General features: G+C 47.4%; 1 protein-coding gene across 2 annotated transcripts in view; it reads left to right on the plus strand.

Moving 5' to 3' along the window:
• Window positions 1-13,475: 13,475 nt before the first annotated feature.
• VPS36 (vacuolar protein sorting 36 homolog) overlaps window positions 13,476-16,928 on the plus strand; it is a 29,624-nt gene continuing 26,171 nt past the window's right edge. The window contains exons 1-2 of one of the 2 annotated variants that reach the window (XM_032795168.2): window positions 13,476-13,668; window positions 14,572-14,640. In XM_032795168.2, the coding sequence (XP_032651059.1) occupies window positions 13,573-13,668; window positions 14,572-14,640 (165 nt within the window). In that variant the 5' untranslated portion in view covers window positions 13,476-13,572. The remainder of the gene's footprint in view (window positions 13,669-14,571; window positions 14,641-16,928) is intronic. The other variant, XM_032795169.2, reaches the window with a different exon arrangement.

A 16,928-nucleotide genomic window follows, 5' to 3' on the forward strand; every position in this document is an offset into this window, starting at 1 on the left:
CTGGAGGCCAATAACAGCGCTGGTAGTGTCCACACCTGATGAGCAGCGCTGCATCACCAGCGCTGGATTCGCTACACCCGTAGCAGACCAGGAGTACAGCCAGCGCTGCAGCCAGGGAGTTGCAGCGCTGGCTGAGCTTTGTAAGTGTGGACACCGAGTAAGTTGCAGTGCTGTAACTCCCTCACTAGCGCTGCAACTTGCAAGTGTAGCCAAGCCCTGAGCCTCTTAAGCAGCAGAATAGCATTCTGTAAGCACAGCTAGAAGCAGTGCAATTGGAGAATACAGAACTAACGGACACTTTAATGCTCTCTCCTTCCAAAAGGTTCACTGTCTGATTAATCTGGACAGTGTTGTAGGAGGCTCCACCTCCTTATAATCCTCTTTTTCTTTCCTTGAGCAATCTGGATTCTAAAACTGACCCTATTGTACGTGTCCCTGTGGAGCCTATAATCACATCCATAGTCCAAAACAATCAGAGTGGTACGCATACACCGGTGAAGGTTAATCTTTCACCAGAGGATCTATCAGCCATAATGAAAGAAATAGGTACTTGTCCAAGAGGCAGGGGCATAGAGGAAGTGTTAAAGTAGTTTATGAAATCTAGAGAGCAGGTTTAATTTTGTGATCTGACAAGAAGAGATTGGGAGAAAATTTTGCAGGAAGGAATTGGCTCTGGGGTTTGGCTGTGTGTTCCATAGAGCTATAGAAGTCATGGACAGTGGCAGTTCCTGTGTTCAAAGATTTTCTGAATTTTATCTGATGCAGTAATCACCGTTGTCTGTGCTGTTAAGCAGAAATCTAATGAGCCCCCTGCAGAGTATGATGTAAAAAGAGGGGAGTAAGAATATTTGTTTTCTCTTTCAGATGTTGATCACCACGGGAGGCATAAAATAAATTACATCAGAATCCATGAAATTGGTGAGACAGCAGTGACGGTGCCCGTGAGGGGGAGAATGCCACCCTACCCTTATGGTTCCTGGATAATCAAGCAGGAAAGACTACAGTGTTCTGGTACTGATGAACCACAGCTAAGGCCGCCCAGAGGATTCAGGGGGTCTGGGGTCTTCGGGGGTGGGTCCCGGGGCAGAAGGACCCCCTGCTGCCAAATTGCTGCTGAAGACCTGGAGCAGAAGAAGCTCCAGGGCCCCGGGCCCTGCGAGAGTTTTCCAGGGCCCCCGGAGGGAGTGAAGAATTCCACTCCAGGGGCCCCAAAAAACTCTTGTGGGGGCCCCTGCGTGGCCTGGGGCTTGGGGCAAAGTGCCCCACTTGCCCCCCCTCTGGGCGGCCCTGAGCTAAGGTGGAGGATCCTGCAACACAAGCAACTCTCAGGAGCCAGGACTTGGACTGGAGGACCTAGAGGATGCAGGGTGTTTAAATGGGATGGTAATGGCTAACCAACTGTGATGGGTTGGGCCCCCTGGGATGTCACCTGGTGTGCTTGGATGCAACTGAGTCAGAATATTCTGCCAGCCTGGGGCCCTCTTTTACTTGGTCTTACTGGGCTAGGCTGCCCAGCCTTTTCCAGCCAAGCACACAGACAGGGGCATACCCAGCTGCACAGAGAGACAGAGATCCACTCTGGGAAGGCTCAGCTTAATGGGCTTGCCACAGCACCCAGATATCCACCCCCACTTGGAGTACAAACCCAAAATTGTATGAAATTTGCCTCCTCCCTCAATGTGGAGGAGGGTATACACAACTTCTCACTCCCTCAGTTAGAAATCACACAAACTGGGTTATATTATAAACCAAAAATAAATGTATTAACTATAACAGGTGTATTTTAAGGAGGCAGCAGACAGAACAAGGCAGATTACTAAGAAAATAAAACTGAGCTTGCAAACTAAGCTTAATACACAAAAGAAACTGGTTACATGTAAGTTCTCACCCTAAATGTGGTTCTAATAATCTTCTTCACAGGCCAGATGCCCTTCCAGCCCGGGTCTAGCTCTTTCCCCCAGTTCAGTCTTATTGTTTCCAGCAGTCATCTTTGGTAGGGTAACAGGGGAGAACTCATGACCTGTATTACCTCACCCTCCACCCTTAAATAGGATTTGCATAAGTTGGGAATACTTTGTTTCCTAGTTTGACACCCGCCCCAGCTTCTTGTGGAAAAGGACAGGATTCAAAGAGGGTTCCAGTATCAGGTGACATGGTCACATGCCTCTGTAGGGCCCCTGTACCCACTCTTCACAGGGTGACCCCAGGGGTGAAACTAACTTAAGGGACTACTAACTGATAAGCAGGGCCGGGGTTGTGGGGGGGCGTGGCCTCAACCTGAAGGGATGGGCCTCAACTGGAAGGGTTAGGCCCTTTAAATCCCTGGGCCCTTTAAATCACCACCGGAGCCCCATGGTAGCCGTAGCTGCGACGGCGGTCGGGAGCCCCAGGGCTCTGGCACTGATTTAAAGGGCCAGGGACTCTGGCTGCTGCCAGGAGCCCTGGGCCCTTTCCAATTACCATGGGAACCCCAGCGCTCCCAGCCACCACCACTACCGCAGGGCTCTGGCAGTGGGACTCCAGCAGCAATTGAAAGAGCCTGGTGCTCTGCTGTGATAGCAGTGGCCAGGCCCTCTAAATTACTGCTGGAGCCCCATGGTAACGGTGGCCAGGAGCCCTGGGGCTCTGGTGGCAATTTACAGCGCCAGGGGCTCCAGCAGCGGCGCTCCAGCAGCAATTTAAAGGGCCCGGGGCTCCCTGCAGCTGCTGCTACCCCAGGGCTCTGTCAGTGGGGCTCTGGCAGCAATTTAAAGGGCATGGGGCTCCGGCAGCTGCCTGGAGCCAAGGGCCCTTTTAAATTGCCAGCCTGGGAAAGCTGCCCTCTGCCGGTATGGTCGGCTGTGTACCGGCTCTTGCCAGTATGCCACACCGTACCGGCTTACTTTCACCTCTGGGTGACCCACACATTTGCAGGAAGACTAAGCTCTTTTATAGTCCATTGTGTCTTGCTGATGGGCCTTCAGCACTGTCTGGCTTTTTCATTGTTGTATCTGAAGTGTTAGCAGGGGGCATCACCCAAAGCAACGTAGCTGAAATATAGATACATTGTCAATATTCCTAATTTCAGATACAGAAATGGTATATGCATACAAATAGGATAATCATATTCGGTAAATCATAATCTTTCCAGTGATACCTTACAAGAGTTACCTTGCATAAAACATATCTTAGTTATGTCATATTCATATCAAAAGCATATTTTCATAAAGAATATGGAGTATAATGTCACACCAACTATTCATGGAATGCAGTTAACACATGCAGGAAATATGAGTTATTTTAGCAGATCACTAAATTGCCACCCATGAGTCCACCTATTACGCCAGGAAAGTGACTGGGACTTTTACCTTCTCTCTGAACATGATTAAGGACTGGCAGAGTACCACTACCAGTCCTGTGCATACTGGAGTAATGATGCTTCCTACTCCTAAATGAAAGCAAGATCTGACAATAGACTAGCGATAAATCATAAATAGCAGATTATTGAATGTAACTAATTTTATACTACCATGGCAGCTCTGTCATGCAAAATATGTGTGCTGCTTTATGCAAATATGGTGCAAAATTTCAGACAATTAGTGGATGGGGTGGAATTGGAGGACATTTGATAGCCTGAAAAAGATCAGATTCAGGGGAAGAGAAATGCTAGCAGTCGGGGCATTGGAAACTTCAGCATAGAATCTTATGGATATTATAGTATTATGATACCAGAATCAGAAAATGAACTCCAGTTACAGATTCTGTTAACAAAGTTAAATAAACAACAGAATGGGAGTATAGGGGAGGATTTAAAGATGTCCAGGCTGTTGGGATAACAGGACAACTATTTAGGGAAGTAGAGGTAACAATAAATGAAATGGGAAAAATCATGAACCATCCTAATGTATCAAAGGTATTCTTGGTAAGGCATCTTCCGAATACAGGACCTACAGGTAGGACTAAAGGAAATTCGGGGTGGGGAAATGCCTGGCTTTATAACAAATAAAATGGTAGAACAAAGGACAAGAATAAAAGAAGAAGATTGGTGTAGGTTTAGGCACTGCTCAAGGGTCTATTATGCTGAGAAAAGGTGTATGCTTGATGAAACGTGGATCCTTCCTGTGGTACTAGCAGTACCACTGGCCACAGGACTAAGTGATACATTAAGAGTGTATAGTGTCCAGTCTATAGGTACATTGGAACCTATCATGGCAGGTTACATCTTAGAGGACTATGTCATTCATCCTCAGATACTGGTAAGGAGGGTGGGGGAGTCTGAAAAACCCCAGATATCTCATGTTGTTCCAAGAGGCATGGTACTTGGTTATGTCATTGTGATATACTGCAGAGTGCATTGCTCGCATATGGGTTCACCTTGGATGAAGAAACCTGAAATTGCACAATACAGCTGAGGCAATCAGGCTATGGTCAAGCCAAGGTTGCAAAGGCTGGAGAAGACAAATATTGTGTAACCTCATGGATCAGATGCTTCTAATATGGAACACAGACATGTTGTTATAACTGGCCAGTGTTCTGCTTGGTTCCAAGAAAGATTACCCAATAGAGGATCAAGTAATTTTTCAAGTTCCCAAGCATGAGAGCCACAATATATCAGCTGTTGCCCTTATGTTTGGCACTACCCTAGATTGTGTGGTATAGCTAAGCTGAGTCATACAACCATTGCCTTTAAATGTGCACGCCTTAATGAGCAGACATCCAGAACATTTGTTGACCTTAAGATAGGAGAGTCGAAATATTCAAAGCAACATGAGTACACCAGGAGATGTCCTATGGCAGGAATTAGCATGCAATATTGGGGAACATCCACAGAAAAGCCTGATAACAATGGGCTTTGTAACTGTGCAAGCCATACTATTAGTGGTGGTAATTGCATTAATTTGGAAGGTTAGTGTCATAAACAGATAAGAAAAGTTAATAGCAGAGAAGTACTTTATATCTCTTTGACTGTAAAGGGTTAACAAGTTCAGTAAGCCTGGCTGTCACCTGACCCGAGGACCAATCAGGAGACAGGATACTTTCAAATCTTGAGGGAGGGAAGTTTCTGTGTGTGCTGTTAGAATTTGGTGGTTGTTCTCTCTGGGTTCTGAGAGTGACCAGATGTGCAACCAGGTTTCTCTCCAATCTCTCCAATACAGGCTCTTATCAGTTCAAAATAGTGAGTACTAGGTAGATAAGGCGAGTTAGGCTTATGTTTGTTTTCTTTATTTGCAAATGTGCATTTGGCTGGAAGGAGTTCAAATTTGTATTTTGCTGAAAGGATTTTAATTTGTACTTGTATACTTAGGCTGGGAGGGTATTCCCAGTGTCTATAGCTGAAAAACCCTGTACCTAATCCATCTTAAATTTACAAAGATAATTTTTACTGTTTTTCTCTCTTTAATTAAAAGTTTCTTGTTTAAGAACCTGATTGTTTTTTTATTCTGGTGTGAGACCCCAGGGGACGGGGTCTGGATTCACCAGGGAATTGGTGGGGAGAAAGGAGGGAAGGGGGAGAGAAAGGCTAATTTCTCTCTGTGTTAGGATTACTGTCTCTCTCAGGGAGAGTCTGGGAGGGGGAGAGACAAGGAGGGGGGAAGGTGCATTTTCCTCTCTGTTTAAGATTCAAGGAGTTTGAATCACAGTGATCTTCCAGGGTAACCCAGGGAGGGGAAGCCTGGGAGAGGCAATGGTGGGGGAAAGGGTTTACTTTCCTTGTGTTAAGATCCAGAGGGTCTGGGTCTTGGGGGTCCCCAGGCAAGGTTTTGGGGGGACCAGAGTGTACCAGGCACTGGAATTCCTGGTTGGTGGCAGCGCTACAGGTTCTAAGCTGGTAATTAAGCTTAGAGGAATTCATGCTGGTACCCTATCTTTTGGACGCTAAGGTTCAGAGTGGGGAATTGTACCATGACAGTTAGGAACTTGGTTGGGAAATTGGGAAAGAGAAGAGATATATAGGAAATGCAGGGTTTGATGAAGCCTTAGGCCTTGCGTAGCAAAGGGGCATGGCATCCCTTGAAGATTGAGAGCGAGGGAGGGCCAGATGCCCCCTGGTGGGGGGAACCAGGAAAACCATGCCTGGAAGCAGAGTGGGTGGAACAGGAACAGGAATATACAAGGCTCAGTTGGGCTGAAGTTGCTAAGGGAGGTAGATGTTTTCACCCTGCTACTGGAGCTGAAGCCTGTTGAGGACTTCTCTGAACTGTCCAAGTTACCAGATGTACCTGATGCTGAAGAGCAGCTGGGATCACTGGTTGCAGTGTACCCAGGGGAGATGGAGGACAACCCTGAGATCCAGGTACAACCCCAGGCAAGGATAGGAAATGGCCCAGGGACAGCTGACTACAGCCTGGCTGGGTTGCTGCCTGAGTCTGGGTCAGTGTGTTGTGGTTGGATCTCTGCTGACCCAGTGGCAGACCACTCTGCCGTTGTTAAGGCACTGGGCTGGGATGTGGTGGAACTGAGTAGGTCCATGTACCCCTATCCCCTGCCACCCCACTCTTGGTGTGGCGGCTTACCCATCTTTGGCCAGGAGGCCTGTGTGAGTCTACCGCCCACTGAGCTGGGACGTTAGACTGTTTGCTGGGTGCTTAATCCCTGCCTGAGTCCCCTATACTCTTTGCTGGATGCCCTGCCCTGCCTGAGGGCCTGGGCCCCTGAACTATTCATGGCTCTACCCTGAACTAAGGGTTGGAGTCAGAGACTACTAATTTCCCCCTTTACTTAGGGTATGGCTACACTTGCAGATATAGAGCGCTGTGAGTTAAACTCGCCTTTGTAAAGCGCAGTAGGGAAAGTGCTACAGTCTGTCCATGCTCACAGCTTCAAGCGCACTGGTGTGGCCACATTTGCGGCACTTGCAGCAGCATTGGAAATGGAGCATTATGGGCAGTTATCCCAGCATGCATGTGACTGCAATGTGCTTTTCAAATGGCGGGTGGTGAGGTGGAGTGTGACAGGGATTGTGTTGTATGTGGAGGGGGAGAGATTGGGTTTTTGGGGCGCTGAGAGTGTGTCAGCATGCTGTCTTGTAAGTTCAGACCCCTCTCTCCTCCACCATCTCTCTCTCGCTCACTCAAAGCAAACAGTAAATGTTTGCTTTTTTTCGGAGCTGATAAGCAGAGGGCTTCTCCGAAATGGAGCTTTGAAAGGGCATTTCTGCATTCCTGCAGCTGATTTCACAACAATGACAAGAGTAGCTACTTGACTTAAGGGGATTATGGGATGTTTCTGGAGGCTGATCACAGCACAGTAACGCAACACCACGTTCACACTGGCGCCGCGGCGTTCCAGTGGGGGTGCAGCAATCATTATTCCACTCGCCAAGGTGGAGTACCAGCAGTGCTGTAGCTGTGGAGTCAGAGTGCTCTACGTGCCTTGTTAATGTGGACGGGGAATGAGCAAGTGTAGCCAAGGCCTTAAACTGTTTCAGGAGCATGTCAGCAAAGGGGTGTGGCCTTCCTCAGACACTGAGAGTGAGGGAGAGCCCCACCCACCTACACGCTTACACTTTGTTTACACCAGGGGTAGGCAACCTATAGGACACGTGCCAAAGGTGGCACGCAAGCTGATTTTCAGTGGCACTCACACTGCCTGGGTCCTAGCCACTGGTTCCAGGGGCTCTGTTGCTGGCCTGGGGTACTGGACGACGGCCCCCTGCCAGCTGGGATTCTGTCCGCCAGCCTCGCTCAGCCTGCTGCTGGACCCATGTCCCAGCCACCGGTACTGGGGGCTCCGCTGCTGGCCTGGGGTCCCGGCTGCTGGCCTGCGGCTCTGCAGCCACCACCAGCTGTGGCCACTGTTCCCAGCTGGGGCAGTGAGGGGTGAAGACAGGGGAAAGAGGGCGTGCAGCTTAGCACCTCCACCTTAAAAATTGTTCCAGGGTCACTGTTCTGGGATATTTTTAAGTTCTGATTTGCTGCTTATATCTCTATCATGCCACATGGAACAGCGCACTGCATTTGATGTTGAGATTAGAACGTACATGCGAGAACTGGAATCAGAATTTTCTGACAGATTTCAAGATTTTCAGTGATTTGGCCCAAATGATGGTATTGGGGGGCCAACCTGAAGCAAATACTCACCAGCAACCACACACCAAAAACACTAACCCAGGAACCCTATCCTTGCAACAAAGCCTGATGCCAACTCTGTCCACATATCTATTTAAGTGACATCATAATAGGACGTAATCACATCAGCCACACCATCAGGGGCTTGTTCTCCTGCACATCTACCAATGTGATATATGCCATCATATGCCAGCAATGCCCCTCTGCCATGTACATTGGCCAAACCAGACAGTCTCTACACAAAAGAATAAATAGATACAAATCTGACTTCAGGAATCATAACATTCAAAAACCAGTAGGAGAACACTTCAACCTCTCTGGTCACTCAGTAACAGACTTAAAGGTGCCAATTTTGCAACAGAAAATTTCAAAAACAGACTCCAACAAGAAACTGTTGAACTAGAATTAATTTGCAAACTAGATACCATTAATTTGGGCTTGAATAGAGATGGGAGTGGCTGGGTCATTACACAAATTGAATCTATTTCCCCATGTTAAGTATCCTCACGCCTTCTCGTCAACTGTCTGGAATGGGCCATCTTGATTATCACTACAAAAGTTTTTTTTTTCTCGTGCTGATAATAGCTCATCTCAATTGATTGGCCTCTTACAGTTGTATGGCAACTTCCACCTTTTCATGTTCTCTGTATGTATATATATCTTCTTACTATATGTTCCATTCTATGCATCTGATGAAGTGGGCTGTAGCCCACAAAAGCTTATGCTCAAATAAGTTTGTTAGTCTCTAAGGTGCCACAAGTACTCCTGTTCTTTTTAATTACATTGCTTATGCATGTCCACACAATGCTCCTTGTATCGGCAAAGCACGTCCACAGTCGGTGCTTTTGCATCCACAGAGAAAGCATCATGGGTAACTAGCCCATTGTGCAACTCAACACCCTCTGCTGCTGGAAGATCTGGGAATGGATCATGGTGAGCACACCCCTATGACCACTATCCCATGATGCAGTTCTTTCTGTTCCATTATTCCATGGGTTTTTTACTTCATTTTGTGCTGTTTTTGTGCCCTTCTAAACTGTGTGCCCATCATCTTTGCCTGAAAGCAGGGATCCTGAACTGCTGACCAGTCTGTGAATGAGCCTTATGAACATAACACAGCTGGTCCTGCAGTATTTCATGAGCTGGGATACAGAAACTGAATCTGTGGTGCCTGCCCTGCTGCATGCAATGGAAAGAAACAGTTCAAGATTGCTGCTGGCATTCATGGAGCAGCTGCACATGGTGGATGGTTGGTACTGGGCTCGGGAAACAAGCACTGAGTGATGGGATTGCATTGTGATGCATATATGGAATGATGAACAGTGGTTGCAGAACTTTCGGAAGTGCAAAACCATCCTCCTAGAACTGTGTGCAGAGCTTGCCATTGCTCTGAGGTGCAAGGACACCAGAATGAGAGCTGTCCTCACTGTGAAAAAGCGAGTGACGGTTGCTGTGTGGAAACTGGCAAATCCAGACCGCTACCAGTTAGTCGTGAATCAGTTTGGAGTTGGAAAGTCCATCGTGGGGGTTGCAGTGATGCAAATGTGCAGGGCCATTAATTGCCTCCTGCTATGAAGGATTGTGACTCTGGGTAATGTGCAGGAAATAACTGATGGTTTTGCAGCAATGGGCTTCCCGAACTATGGCAGGGCAATAGATGGAATGCATATCCCAATTTTGGCCTTAGACCATCTTGCGATAGAATATATTAACCAAAAGGGCTACTTTTCCATAGTCTTGCAGGTGCTGGTGGATCACCAGGGCCATTTCACTGACATCAGTGTGGGTTGGTTAAGGAAAGTTCATGATGCATGAATCTTGTACAGAAAGCTGCAAGCTGGGACTTTCTTTCCAGACCAGAAGATTCCAGTGGGGATGTGCAAATGTCCATAGTGATCCTGGGAGTCCCCGCCTACCCTTTCCTCCTGTGGCTCATGAAGCCTTATGCTGGGAACCTAGACAGGGCTGCCCGGGAGAGGGTGAGGGGGGCAAGCGGGGCAATTTGCCCCGGCCCCACAGGGGCTCTGTGAGCCACTCCGGGTTCTCGGCAGCACTTCAGCGGCAGGCCCTTCAGTTGCTCTGGGTCTTCAGCAGTGGGTCCTTCAGTGAAGACTTGGAGCGAGTGAAGGACCCGCTCCTGAAGTGCTGCCGAAGCCTCAGAGCGCTGCCCAGTGAGTAGAAGTGCCACAAGCGGAGGGGGTGAAAAAATAAGCCACGATCGGCGACTCTTAGGCTGCTCTACCGCCACCGCTTCATTCTTCAGCAGCAATTCAGCAGCGGATCCTTCCCTCTGAGAGGGACCCACCACTGAATTGCCGCCAAAGACCCAGCCCTGTCCCAGGGCCCCTGAATCCTCTGGGCACCCCTGAACCTAGATAGCAGCAAGGAGTGCTTCAACAACAGGCTCAGCAGGAGACGAATGACTGTTGAATGTGCTTTTGGCAGATTAATAGGTCACTGTCACTGCCTTTTTAACAGGTTAGACCTCAATGAGGAAAATATTCCAATGGTTATGGCAGCCTGAGATGCTCTGTAAAACACTTGTGAAATGAAGGTTGAGAAGTTTCCCCAGGGGTCGAGCACTGAGATGGGTCATCTGGCTGCTGACTTTTGAACAGCCAGATACCAGGGCAATTAGAGTGGCTCAGTGGGAGGCTATTGGAATCGGGGAGAGTCTGAAAGAACATTTAGATAACAGTACTGGTAATGCATCTTTATCTGATGCATTTGGTCAGGCAGTGTTTACTTTCCAACTGAAATGACTCTGTAATGCTTGCTTCCTGAGTTTTAATGAGCAAAAATTCTTGCCTCCAGCCACTGTTTGAATTTTAGCAGCAACTACCATGTGCCTATCATAAATAAAGACACTTTTTTTTTTCAAATACCATACTTTAACTAAAGAATAAAACACTTCCCCACCCCCCAAAAAGAGGGCCATAGCAATGAGGAGCAGTCTCTTGGTTCAGGCTTTCACAGCTGTGTATAATGCTGGTTTCATGATGAAAACTGGTCTCTAAAGGTGGAAACAGATGAGGAATATGTTGGAGGAATTTGGGGAAGGCATGGAACAGCATTCTGTATGGGCTGCAGTGGGAATCATGTACACATGCTTAGACTGCAGCACTATGAGGGACTTGAGCATCTCCAGCTGTCCCTCCAGTAGCTTTATCACCCACTCCTACCCATGTCTCCTTTCCAGGTCATCCAGCCTAAGTCTTTCATTAATTGTCTCCCTCTTGCTCTTGTTTAGCTATGTGCTGCATCTGTTGACTTGCAACACTTCTCTAAACATATCCTCCTAGTTCGCCTCCTTATCTGACAGAAGTGCTCTGCCAGTGTGTAGGGGTTGGTCCTCAAGGACACATCTGCAGAAGCCAAGGAAACAATGAACAGAGACATATTGAGTGCACTCAAAGCTATGAATCACAAAAGTCACATACACCTCTTTCTCACTATCTATTTGCTAGTATATAGCTAGGCAAGAGTCTCAAATAGGGTGAGAGCGGTGGGGCGGAGGAGCTGGGAAGGGAGGATGGGTAAGAAGAGACAAAGGGTCTGGGTGGTTTGCGAACAGGGTCACTACATGCACCTAAAGAGGGTATTCTGAATGTTGGCACCCTTTTCCACAGGCTGGGGGTAATTGAACCTGATATCTCACTTCTGAGGGTAACTCAAGATGCAAGGCTACATCTCCTGCATGCGTGTGACTTCAGACCAGGTCTGTATGCTTCTCTCTTGGGGGTTGCTTTGGTCTCTGCAGAAGTAATTGCCACTTGGCACAGCAAAGTTTCCTAGAGCAGTTGTAAATAAGTTTATGTAATGAAGGGAGGTTGAAGCTGTATTGTCCAGTGCTGGAGGCGAACATGATGAGATTGTCCAGATGAGTTTTCCATTTGTGCGTAATTCATCACTACTTGCTGAGTATTTTGCCTTGTAATAAAGATTTGTTAGACTCATTTGCTGAGTAAGCAAATCTCAATCTAACACCTTACACAGGAACAAGCCTGCATACCCATTCTCAATCATTCTACTCCATCTGCTGAGTGCTTAGTTCTTTTATGATGAGGTCCAGGTGTTCATTCTAATTATGGCAGAGATGGGCCTGGTCCTATTTCCCATTAAAAGGGACCCTTCACACTGTGACAATGCTGTTTTGCTTTGCGTGTTGTGGACACTTTTACACTGGGGATTGGATTGGAATGAGAGGCCCCAATGCAAACACCTACACATGTGCTTAATTTTACTACCCTGAATAGTCACAGGAATAAAGTTTAAGCACATGCATAAGTCTTTGCAGGATCAGGGCCATATTTTCTTGGAATGTTTATCTGATAGGCTCCAATTCTGCAAACTGCTGTGCCCACATGGAACCCCACTGTCTTTCCTGGTGTGGTATACAGGTCTGTCGCATCTTACGTGCATTTAACATGCACAATTTCAGCTTTACGGGGTTGGCAAAAAAAAAAAAAGAAAAATAACAATTTTAATACTGTAATGCGGGCGATTCCGCCCATCATTACACTCAATGTAATTTTGACTATACGCAATTTTCGCTTTACGCACTGACTGCAGAACATAACTCCAGTGTAAGATGTGACAGATCTGTATAGGCACAGTAGTCTGCATATACAGATCACAATGTCACAGTTGGATCATATTCATTTATTGTAAAATGTTTTGAAGATGAAATGGGCAATATGAACTGTGGTTTGTGAAAAAAACACCCTTTTATGCTCCATACCTATGCCCTACTACTCACTGTGATCTGCTGGTGTTATTTAATACCTTTATATGTTATTCATATTACTATCCATACATATCATTTTCTTATAAAACAGACCTGGACCTAGGTTTGATCTTCCCCAGAGTTTAGTGTGTCCAGCAGCTGCTTCAATAGTTGGTCCATTCTATTCACCAGCTGCTAAGTTTGGAGTTGTATGTTGATTTCTACACAGTTGAGGGAGTGTGATGGAGAATATGCCTGTCTGGATAATTTGGATCTGGGTCTGAACTTCTTTAGGCTATCAGGTTCTGGCTCCAGGGGGCTGGTTTGGCCCAATCTCTAATTAATATCTATGGCTCTTGGACTAGAAATTGAGCCAGGACCCTGGATCCCAAGTGGTGGAATGTGGGGCACATTCAGTCCCAGAGAGGCATTGTAGCACCCAGTCTCTCTCAGGAGTGAGTTGAGGGGACTCAGACCCCTCCCGCTCCCCGCATTAGGGACGTGCCTGTCCAGCTGCGGGGCCTGGCTTGGCTCCCGGTCCCATCTCTCCCGCGGTCTCCTCGCTGCCCGGCGCTCTCGGAGGCGGCTCTAGCAGACATGCCGGCACTCGGCCGCGGGGGCCACAGGGTGATTTGGGGCCCCATACGCCGAGTCCTGGCGGGACGGATGATGGCAGCGGCGGCCAGCAGAGGGCGCAGCGCGCTGGGTCAGGGCTCCGCAGGAAGCTGCAGCCGGACTAGAGGCGGCGGCCGTGGCCTGCTGGTGGCGGGGGGTCCCCAGCCGCTCTGAGGCGCCGCCATGGACCGCTTCGCGTGGGCCAGCGGCCTGCTGGAGATGAACGAGACGCTGGTGATCCAGCAGCGCGGGGTGCGGCTCTACGACGGGGAGGAGAAGGTAAAGGCAGGGCCCGGCTCGGGCCTAGCGGCGGCGGCCGAACCCTGACACCCCCCCGGCCCAGCGATCACCACCGGTACCCCGGGGAGGGGCAGCCGCGGTACCCCGCCTAGGAGCCTCCGGCCGGTCTAGCTACGCAGGGCCTCTGGGGTGGGCCGAGGGCCCGTAGCCCTGAGCCAGCACTGGCTGCCCTAGTGCTTCTCTCGCTGCCGGCCGGGCTGTCGGCGCCGGCCCCGCCTCCAACCCCAGCGGCTGTAACCGGCTCGGTGTCCGGTGGATGGAGCTGGCGGTACCTGCCCCGCTTTTACAGGCAGGAAGCTGGGCCCTGCTGGCGGGGGTGCGACGCGAGGGTTGCTTTGCACTGGACCAGGAACAAACACCCTCTTCCTTTAGCCTGTAAAGTGCCTAGAAGAAATGGAACCACCTGGTGGGTCAGGGAGGGGTTCCGACTGGACACCCAACGTGCTGCTTTAGGTTTTAACCCCTTTCTCTAATCACAGAAATGTAGGGCAGGAAGGGACCCCGCGTTAGTCCTCGGTCGCATGCTGCATGTCTGCACCCCCAGCGGGGCAAAAAAAATCTGAAACTTCAATAAGTGTTAGAAACGTCATGATATTCCAAGGCGTTGGTACCACAGGGAAGGGAGGATCCTGCCCGGTTTCCTGGGGGAAAGTTTAAACAGCTGAAAAGGAAGTTTGTCCAATCAGTGTTATCTTTTTGTAATAATTCTTTTTGTTGCTTCATCAACTTGGCTCGCTGTGCTACCAGCAAAAACAGGGTGTTCTCAAAATATTTGGTTAATCAGGGTGATATATTATGACAGCTTAGAATGCTTCAAAAATCAATGTTTACCCAGCTTGTTTGTTAAATTTGTTAATTTAGTATCTGTTTTTTCTGGTCTAGGTAAAATTTGATACTGGGGTATTGCTACTTAGCACACACCAACTGATCTGGAGAGATCTGAAAAATCATGTAAGTACCCCATCCGTTCTTGTACATGAGTTGTCTATAAATTCCATAATAAACCATAGGTAACTTTTAGTGATGCAACTGTGCAAGAAAGAACTGATTTTTCTGAAACTAAACTTTTTTCCTCCCTGTGTAAGTGCCTTATGCTCACAACATAGAGAGGCAATATAGTATAGGGGAATTGCATCTTACGTGGGGGTTAGGTTCTAAAGTCAGCGTGTCTGGCAAAAATCGCGTATAGTCAAAATTACCCTTGAAAATCCCTTAAATGGCCCATAAAGTATAGTATACTGTACATGGTTTTGTGTATACAACCCTGTACAGTAATATGTATAAATGTATACAGTAATGTACAGTATGTAATAAAGAGTACATATGCAAAATATAATTTTACAGTATTTTTAATTACATAAAAGAGAGAGAGAGATGGAAGAATGAAAGAATAAAAAAGGAAAACAGTACACCTAACCACTCACCATTCATCCTGGATATTCTTGCTTGTCTGCGATGACGATGATAATGGTGATACAATGACTATGACAATGGTAATCCAACAATGATGAATGATGACGATGATGATTAGTATAGCACCTGTATGATGAATGATGAGACGATGCAGATGGGCGCTATACAGACTCCGATGACTAGTCTTCTGTTTCCCCTGACAACACTATTGGTGGGAGTAGTCAGGGCTTGACGTTGATCCAGGCGATGGAGGTGGCGGAGAGCTTGGGTGATGGAGAGCGAGTCGTAGACCAAGTGATTGGCTCTGGTTCAGCTCAAGAAGTTGATTACGTAGGCTCATCTGCTGCTGGTTGTTTTTTCTTGAAAACATGGTGATTGGCAACTGTTGCTGTTTCTTGAGCTGCTCAAACGTTTCTTGATATGGTCTCAAATTGTTCATAATACTATGTGTGATTTTGAGGCTTTGTTCCATAGAGGAGTCGTATTCAGAAGTTAAATCATTCATGTGTTTCGCTGATTGGAACACTTCAGCAAATTTATGAAGATTCTACTCGCTGGCTCTTCCTGTTTGTCGTCGTCATCTTCGTCTTCTATAGATGATTTTATCAGTTCCTCTAACTCTTCGTTAGTCATTTTTTCTCTATGGCCCTCAATAAATTCTTCAATTTCTTCCTCAAGGATGTCGATGAAGCCATCACCGCCAACTTGCCTAGCCACCTGCACAATGCATTTCACTTCTTTGTCAATGGTTGGAAAACCCTTAAAATCATTCACACATTCTTTCCATAGGTTTCGCCAACATGCATTGACTGTTTCAGCCTTGATTGCATCCATTGCCTGTTTAATATAAGTGATGCAATCAGCAATGTTAAAGGACTTCTAACTCTCTATCACATTAATATTGGGATCAACATCCATAGTGCTATGTATCCGTGAGAACGTAAGCCTCATGTATGTGGCTTTGAAACAGCAAATCACGCCTTGGTCAAGAGGTTGGAGGATGGAGGGGGTACTAGGGGGGAGAAAGACAACTTCAGTGTTGTTATGTGCAAACCAGAGTGCCTCAGGGTGGCAAGGAGCATTGTCTTTGATCAGCAATGCTTTAAAGTCAAATCCTTTTTCTTCAAGGTATTGCCTGACCTCCGGAATGAAACACTTGTGGAACCAATCCAGAAATAATGCTGCCGTCACCCAAGCCTTTTTATTTGATTGCCAGGACACAGGCAGGAGATTTTTGTTCTTGCCTTTTAGGGCATAGGGACTTGCAGCCCTGTAGAGCAAGCCCGGTTTTATTAAATGCCTAGCCGCATTGCCACAAAACAACACAGTCACACGGCCTTTAGCTGCTTTGAAGCCAGGGGCTTGTCTTTCTGATTTCGAAGTGTAAGTGCGGTTGGACATTTTTTTTCCAGAAGAGCCTAGTCTTGTCAGCATTAAAAACTTGTTCCAGAAGATTGCCTTTTCTTCTATGATTTTCTTTAATTGTTCGGTGTAGGCTTTTAGTGCCTCTTCATTGGCAGATGCAGCTTCATCAGTAGTCTGCACGTTTTTGAGGTTGAAGCTGTTCTTAAAACTGTTAAGCCAACCTTGGCTGGCTTTGAATTCCTTCTCATCAGAAGGCTGTCTCTTTTCAGCAGGAGGTTTGAACAGCGCGTAGAGCTTAAGAGCTTTTTCTCACAATGTGTTGCCATTGGTAGACACATGTTTACAGTTCATGTCTTCCAGCCATAAGTTTAATGCCTTTTCAGTCTTCACTAAAGTCTTATCACGCACCTTGCTTGTCACCTTAGCAGTTATTGGAGCACTTGATGCCACAGCTTGATGAA

The sequence above is a fragment of the Chelonoidis abingdonii genome, chromosome 1 (assembly GCF_003597395.2).
Source record: "Chelonoidis abingdonii isolate Lonesome George chromosome 1, CheloAbing_2.0, whole genome shotgun sequence".
Lineage (NCBI taxonomy): Eukaryota > Metazoa > Chordata > Testudines > Testudinidae > Chelonoidis > Chelonoidis abingdonii.